This window comes from Sinocyclocheilus grahami, unplaced genomic scaffold (assembly GCF_001515645.1).
Source record: "Sinocyclocheilus grahami isolate Dianchi unplaced genomic scaffold, SAMN03320097.WGS_v1.1 scaffold1965.1, whole genome shotgun sequence".
In the NCBI taxonomy this organism is placed as follows: domain Eukaryota; kingdom Metazoa; phylum Chordata; class Actinopteri; order Cypriniformes; family Cyprinidae; genus Sinocyclocheilus; species Sinocyclocheilus grahami.
This window is the reverse complement of record NW_015507144.1, coordinates 23,594-32,193: the sequence shown is the minus strand read 5'-3', so window position 1 is coordinate 32,193 and position 8,600 is coordinate 23,594. Positions and strand designations below refer to the sequence as shown.

Below are 8,600 nucleotides of genomic sequence, written 5' to 3'. Positions count from 1 at the left end.
ATGGTGGCAATGTTGTGTAATACAGCACATGCCACAATGTTGCATGCCCTGTCAGGTGCAACCCTCAGACTTTTCAGACACTGAAATCTTCCCTTTAGTTGCCCAAAGGTAATTTCAATGCGTGCCCTTGTCCTGGCTAGAGCTGCATTGTAACGGGTTTGTGGTCCAGTGTTGGGGTCAGGGAATGGGCTCATAAGATGCTGCCTACAGGCATAGCCCCTGTCTCCGACCAGGATCCCGTCGTAATCACCTGTACAATGGTAAAATGCAGTTCTGTTAGGCCCAGAATAAGTTTGTGTGTAATAATACAGTGAGCTTGACATTAATATTTTTCCTTACCACGTTCAAATAATGTGCATAAACATGACTCTCTGAAAATTCTTGAGTCATGCACAGATCCTGGCCATTTGGCTTCCACATTTGTGACATGGCACATAGAGTCACACACCATCTAAGATATTGTAGTCAATCAACTGCTTATGTAATACATTGTGTATATTACCAATCTAAAATATTAAGAATTGTAATAGTAACAGTTTGTAATAAAACTGCACATTTATACGGTGAACCCCCTTTCGGTTCACAAAATCCCCTTCATTGGGGCCTGGTGGGGCCTTGATATGAATGTGTGTGCAGTCTATGGCACCAATCACATTAGGGAAGCCTGGGGGACAATCAATTCATATTTACCAGCCTGGTCATATTCACACGATCTTCATTAACAAGTAGAATGTACCTGCAATGGCAAAAAAGCTCTGTTTTACAATTTGAAAGACCACAAAAACCCCTAAAAACTGCTTGAGCGCCAGATAAACTTTGCGAATGACACGGCAGACAGCACTTTTGGCCAAGTTCTCCGCATCCCCAATAGTGTACAGTAAAGTGCCACTCGCAAAGATTCTCAACGCGATGCACACAGTTTGTGCTGTTGTTAAAGCCCGACTCCGACGAGTCGATCTTTTAATATGAGGTTCCAACAAATTAATTATGTAAATGACACCCTCACATGAAAAACGATATCTTTCAAAAAGTACACTATCGCGCTGTGCTAATGGATCCTGTCTGTGTCGCAAAACACGATTAATTCTAAAAGCTCTGCGAATTATCCTCGCACCTTCCGCAACAGGTTGCTCTCGTAAAAACGGGCAAGACATGGCTGCAAGGGCAACAGACTTCTTGTATCACCTCCACTTATAAAGCCGCGATCTAATCCTGTTTACATAAAATAAGCCTGCTCCCGAACAGACGGACCTGTTGCTATGACAGCATCTCCGGGATGAGCTTCGAAGAACCAACCAATCCAAGATCATATGAATATGAAAATATGAATTATATTGTTTGTTTGATGCTAATTATATATTAAGTCATATGAGATATGTATTTTGATTTAGAATTTAGACATTATAGAAAGTGCCGATCCATGTGTGAGATGATCATATAAAATGTAATAAATAAATATATATATTATAATAAATTAAACATTACCATGTCATAGTGTTTTATAATTTATAATATATGCCAATAAAATAAATATAATAACCATATTAGAATAATATATTACCTTATTTATTACTTATATTAGCACATCATTAACATAACATACAAAAAACAATATATATATATCTTGATGGCGAAGAACCATCTGGCAATTTAAACCCCCATTAAAAGTAAAGTCTCTGACCCGAACTGTAATTTATATGCAAATGTCAAAAGGCTAAAAGGGTCTCTTAAGCCATAAACACCCCAAAGATCATGCATGATTCTACGCAGACGCTACAATACTGTATATTATAGGCTATATTACATATTGTAATATTATATAATGTTGTGCGTTATCTGTCATGCCCACTGAAGGCTGGTCAGTAGATCACATGTGCGCTGATAGCGCTGAAGTGAACTAACCCTGGAACAGAAGCTGCTCCGGAGCAGGTTATCTTCACAGAGCAAGTTGTGTTGTGTCTTCATCAGCTGCTCTGATGAACCACACTCAGTCTTGGGTTTTTGATGCCAGAAGATACACTTTATTTCATCATCAAGAATAAAGTGGAGAAGTTCTCTGCAGAAAACATCTCCAGAATGTTTTTCTGCTTCTCTTTATATACAGTTTTGACTTTAAGGCGCGGGGTATATTTCCATACAGTTTTCCTTATGCATATGATTCGATATTTTCCTAGAGAAGGGCCCCCCCCCAAGTCTTGTTATGGTAAAGAAAGAAAGCCCACTTTTATTTTCCAGATGTTTCTAATCTGAGGGTCTGTCTACTTTAGCCACGTAGGCATTTTCCACACAGGCATATGTGATTATAATGGAAGAATAACTGGATATATAAATGGTTATATTCATAATGATTACACTCGAACACTTCATATTTTAACCAATAAAAATCTTCGACATTTCCCCCATTTTGAGATTTAGTAAGTCTCACATTTGCTTATTTTTATCCAGAGTGCTACTTCATAATTCAGTCGTATTAGTTTACACTATAAATAAGTCACTTTGTTTTATTACCAATGACTAAATGATGCAGCATCACTCTGGTTTGGAGCATCAGGACCAAACGTCTCCCCCCTCACTTGACTAGGAAGGGAGTAAAAGATATTGTCTCCTTATCTCCTACTTCAATAGAAAATAATGTTATAAGCATGAGCGTGCAACTGGTTCAGCGCTTGCCTGTGGTTGTCACAGTTATGTATAAAAAACATAAAAACACATTCAAAACATCACACATAGAATATCCTGCATTGTTGTCTTGTCTTTTTTATTTTCTTTCCGTCTTTTCCGTGGGAACTTTAGTATAGTGGTCCAGATGATGCCAGGTTGTGCTTCCCCCCACTTTGACTGCTGCTGGAGTAGCTCTCACCACTTCGTAGGGTCCCTTTCTCCTGGGCTCATTCCATTTTCTTTTTTCCTGTAAACAGATAGCTCTATGTATGGCAGTTAATTTCTACATATACGAGCGAAGTTCCATTTGTAATTGCTCTAGAGGCGGTCCTTTGTAGGGACCTCTACAATATGGCCCAAGCATGGGTCGACCTGTAAGCATTTCATGCGGTGTTAAGTGCGTGTTTCTGTTAGTTTGCATGCGATCGCTCATTAGTGTAACAAGTATTGCAACAATTAAGACTAAAACAGGCACAAGGGTGCGTCGAAAGGGTTAATGGAACTATCAAGGCCAAAATTAATTTTGGCCTTGATAGTTCCATTAACCCTTTCGACGCACCCTTGTGCCTGTTTTCTTCTTAATTGTTGCAATACTTGTTTTACAGGGTTTTTTTGTATAAATGCCGACCCATTATCTTAACATATTTCTGATGGTATTCCAAATCTAGGAATTACTTATCTTGTTAGAAATTGAATTACTGTTCCTGCTCCCAGATCTGCTGATGGTACTGCCTCCACCCACCTGCTAAATCTGTCTATGATCACAAGCATGTATCTTTTTCCTTGTACTCGCTTTATCATATCCACATAGTCCATTACCAAATGCTTAAAGGGCCCTTCAGGTACTGGTATATGGCCTATTGGTGTCGCTATCCCTTTCCTCCCATTGTATTAGGCACAAACTTCACATGTGGGCAAAAATTCATCCACCATTGCATATAAATAAGGAGACCAATATCCTTGTTGTTGTTTTTTCTTACCACTTCCCCCCCTTGCGCAATGGTCAAAACATGTGCATCTGCAATAAGAATATTCAAAAGTGAAGTAGGTACCTTTTTCATCATTGGTCCTAAATCTTTTGCTTCCCAATTTTTTCCTACATATATTGCAATATGTGGGACAGAATTAGTTACACTGAACCATTTTTTAACAAATTCAGCATCTGTTATTTTTAAAGCTGCTCCCTTTTGACCTATTATGATGTACTGAGAGACCATCTCAATTTGCTGTCCTTTTGTTTCTTCCTGCCATTTTTGTTCTATTTTTTCATCTCTCTCTGGATCATATATCATTGTGCAATGAAATTCTGATTTTGATAGCTGTGCTTCAGGAATTTGTGCTTCAATAAATTTTACCCACTTATTGACTGTCTATCTCACATCTTGTTCTATCTGTCCTATCCAATAGATAATAGCTTTTGGCTCTGTAACCACCATTTTTGTTTCTGTTCCTATTGCATTGATATATATACCCTCTGGAGAACACCAAATTTGTAGCCCCAATTTACATAATGCATCTCTTCCTAACAAATTGATAGGAGTCTGATTTGATACCAGACTGGCCATTGTTATACTTTGATTTTTTGTTTGTAAACACACTGGAGCTGTCATAGGATTCTTGGGAAAAATGCAATTAATTCCAATTGTCTTTGGGAATTTACTAGACATGGGGAGATGTGAGGCATATTTTAAATTTAAACAGGTATAGACAGCACCTGTGTCTAGCATCATGGGTGTGGTTTTTCCTTCTATGTTAATTTGCATAATAGGCTCTTGATCAGCTTTCGTTGTTAAAATAGGAAGCTGACTCACCCCTGTAGGATTCTCTGGGCACCCCTAATAGCCTGGATTGGGACCTCCCCAAGGGTTAACTGGGCCCTGTGAAGTACCTCGGTTAGGCTGTCGCCAGCTCTCCCCCCTTCCACCCTGAGGGTACTGTTGCCATGGATACGTGGGACAGACATTTTTATTATGTCCGGGCTGTCCACATGCCCAGCACACACCTGGAGGACCAATATAAGGTTTGCCTCTTCCTCTCTGTATTAGTTTTTTGTCTCCATTGAGTTAGTTTTCGCTGTAGCTCTTTCTCTTGGCCTTTGAGCTTTTGCAAATTTTTTCTGTATTGTTCTACGGCATGAGACACATGGTCACAAAACTCTTTGCGTGTTTTAGAGTTTAAACCGACCTGACCTGGGCCCCAGTTAGTCAAGTACAAACTCTAAGACTATGTGCCATATTTCTAGACAGAAGAGCGGCACCACCCCAGGAGGGATGAAGACCATCTCTTTTCAACAGGTCAGGTCTGCCCCAAAAACTCATCCAATTATCTATGAAACCTATGTTATTCTGTGGGCACTACTTAGATATCCAGCCATTGAGTGATGACAGTCTGCTATGTATCTCATCACCACGGTAAGCAGGGAGGGGACCAGAGCATAGTCCAGAGTAGTTGTTTGAAGAATTTCATCCATCTTTGCCCCTCCTATTATTTTAGCCAGCAAAGCTTTAATGCCCCCCACAGCCAAAAGTTTGCCCATAGTTTATTCTTCAAATACTCAAATCCATTTTCCAGCCCCCTCATGAATATCTGGGAGGCGAGTGACCAGCCCCTCGAGGTCCTGTAAGGCCCAGGGGACTTACTGTCCCTGCGCACCCTTGATTAAAATTGGGAGTTGTGCAGCCAGTGGTCTGAGTGTCCCTTTTTCTCTGCCCTGTTCCCATATTCCGCTATCAAATAATCTTCTTTTTCACTCACATCCTCAGTACTTTCGAACAACTTACTTCTCCCTCTTTCCAATTTATTTATCTCTTGTATTTTTTTTCCTGATTCTTTAATTTTCTCTTCTATTTCTTCTAACAGAAAGCTCTTTACACTGGATATTTTATTCCTAATATTTCCACCGGAGTGGCTGCCATACTTTTTCCTATAATATTACAATCCAATTTTTTCTATTTACTTTAACTATTTTAACCAATTTCTCCTAATTTTAGTCTTTATTTTGTCTGATGCATTTACCCTTTTTGTATGAATTGATAGTCTCAACTCTATTTTACAATCACTCAGTATGTAATCATTTCTAAAAATAATTATTTATTTATTTTTACTACTCTTTATTATTTTGTCTGCACTTATAATTATTCCATATATACTGTATATACTTATTTAACTTACTGCCTTGATCTCACTTCTACTGCACTGATCTCTGAAAATTTTCTCCTTCACACAGACACCATCAATGCAAAAGCCTATAAAAGATCTTGGTTCAGTTTTTATTGATACTATTTTCCTAAACACATTCACACTTCTCGTCCCTTTATTCAGACACAGGGCTCATGTTTTCATACTTTGACCCTTTATCTAGAGGATTCATCAGTCATTCATCCCTCTCGGGTGTGGCAAGAGCTGCGTCCACACTCTTTCAGGAGGGGGCGTAGCTCGTACCCACCCAATACGGAATTTATTTATTTTCTCATACATTCACCATCACTTATACAGACATGCATAAGGACACAGACACAGTTTCAGTCTCATACAACAAAACACTACACTCTTCCTCGAGTGACCTGCAGTGCTCTCACTCTTCCACTGATTAATCTCCCTCAACTCAGTAAAAAATCAGCGCCCAGCAGGGATTTTTGCCTTTCCGTTCAGCCCTCTGTACTTTTCCTCTCCTACAGAGCGCGATCCAAAGGACTTTGCACGCTTTCCTTTACTAAATCTGCTATTGTAGTCGGTCCCGACTACAATAAACACAGACCATTACATGTAATGTATTTCTGCCTACACCATCCAGTTTTAATTTAGGTCACCTATCAAGGCCTTCCTTATATTAAACCAAATCTGTGCATGCAGTTATTTCTTCTGGCATCAAAACCCCTTTTTTATTTTCTATTTTCTGGAAGAGCAGATTTTAAGTGTCCTTACCACCAAGGGCAGACCAGCAAACAACACAAACTAATTATATAAGCAAAACTGCTTACCGTTCAGTGGCCACCGTGTTTGTGCTGCTCGTCTCAGCCAACCCAAAGTGGTCATCCACTCTGCTGCTCTTTTCCAGTCCCATCTGGGTCGCCAATTTGTTGTCTTCATCAGCTGCTCTGAGGAACCACACTCAGTCTTGGGTTTTTGATGCCAGAAGATACACTTTATTACGTCATCAAGAATAAAGTGGAGAAGTTCTCTGCAGAAAACATCTCTAGAATGTTTTTCTGCTTCTCTTTATATACAGTTTTGACTTTAAGGCGTGGGGTATATTTCCATACAGTTTTCCTTATGCATATGATTTAATATTTCCCTAGAGAAGGGCCCCCCCCCCAAGTCTTGTTATGGTAAAGAAAGAAAGCCCACTGATTTTAAGTGTCCTTACCACCAAGGGCAGACCAGCAAACAACACAAACTAATTATATAAGCAAAACTGCTTACCGTTCAGTGGCCACCGTGTTTGTGCTGCTCGTCTCAGCCAACCCAAAGTGGTCATCCACTCTGCTGCTCTTTTCCAGTCCCATCTGGGTCGCCAATTTGTTGTCTTCATCAGCTGCTCTGAGGAACCACACTCAGTCTTGGGTTTTTGATGCCAGAAGATACACTTTATTACGTCATCAAGAATAAAGTGGAGAAGTTCTCTGCAGAAAACATCTCTAGAATGTTTTTCTGCTTCTCTTTATATACAGTTTTGACTTTAAGGCGTGGGGTATATTTCCATACAGTTTTCCTTATGCATATGATTTAATATTTCCCTAGAGAAGCCCCACCCCCCAAGTCTTGTTATGGTAAAGAAAGAAAGCCCACTTTTATTTTTCCAGATGTTTCTAATCTGAGGGTCTGTCTACTTTAGCCACGTAGGCATTTTCCACACAGGCATATGTGATTATAATGGAAGAATAACTGGATATATAAATAGTTATATTCATAATGATTACACTCGAGCACTTCATATTTTAACCAATAAAAATCTTAGACAGTTGCTATAGCTACTTACATACCCTGAAAGTAACCTCTGATTTTGGAACCGAAAGCTGAGGTTATCTGCTCACTTATCCTCAAACATACCCGGGTATGTCACATAACCTGCTTTTTGGAATACCACCTGGGGCCTGTACCATGATAGTGGCTGAACAAACTCAGGGTTACAGGATTAGTTTTGAGTTGACAAAAGCAAACCAATCCAATCTGGCTTTGTTGGTATCATGATGCTGAATCAACTTTCTTTGTCAACTCAGGCTTTGATCCTGAGTTAATGAAGCACGTGCACTTAAAAGCAGGACCTCAGTAATGAACAGCCAATCACATGCCTTTTAACTGTGATTCACTTCTCGCAATTCACTGCCATAGATTAAAAGATTGAAAAATATCAATTTAAATACATTTACACAGCAAGGTGGAAAGAGCTGTCAGTGAAAGAGGACAACTAAAAGAAAACATCTTGCCATATCAGTGCAAGTGAAACTTGTGAAGTTAGTTTATAGTTGATAATATATATATATATAGGTATAAAGAGACTCAAAAATCTAAACTTAAATATAGTCCTGTTTAAAGCTTTATCCATTAATTCTAAAGTTTATTTATATTCTATATTATCTGTATATTTATATTAATTTAAAATAAAAGATTAATCATTATTATTTTTAATATGGCTTGTGTAATGGATTAAGGATATAATAAATATATAAATCATATAATTATAATAAATCATCCTCAGTGTCTTATTATGTAGTGCCCTTTAATTTGGAGCAAGAGAAACTGGGGGAGTGGCTTTAGTGCTTCAGAGATGTGTCACTTTTCTTGAAGCTGATTAATCAAATTTCAGTTTGCGATCTCTAAACTAGAACATAACCTGCCCCGGAGCAAGTTAGCTGAGGAGCATAAGTTACTATGGTGATGAACACTGCTAAAAGCCAAGCCACTTTCATGGTACCTAAAACCCAGGATTGGTGCAAACT

The 8,600-nt window shown here is 38.8% G+C and overlaps 1 protein-coding gene across 1 annotated transcript in view; it reads right to left on the bottom strand.

Annotated features, from left to right (window-relative positions):
• The window catches only part of LOC107573514 (putative nuclease HARBI1), a 3,268-nt gene extending 2,114 nt beyond the window's left edge, over nt 1–1,154 (bottom strand). Inside the window, exons 1-4 of the mRNA XM_016259949.1 lie at nt 737–1,154; nt 551–664; nt 340–453; nt 9–250 (exon numbers count right to left, since the gene is read on the bottom strand). Coding sequence (XP_016115435.1) covers nt 9–250; nt 340–453; nt 551–664; nt 737–1,154 — 888 coding nt within the window. The remainder of the gene's footprint in view (nt 1–8; nt 251–339; nt 454–550; nt 665–736) is intronic.
• Nucleotides 1,155–8,600: the final 7,446 nt, after the last annotated feature.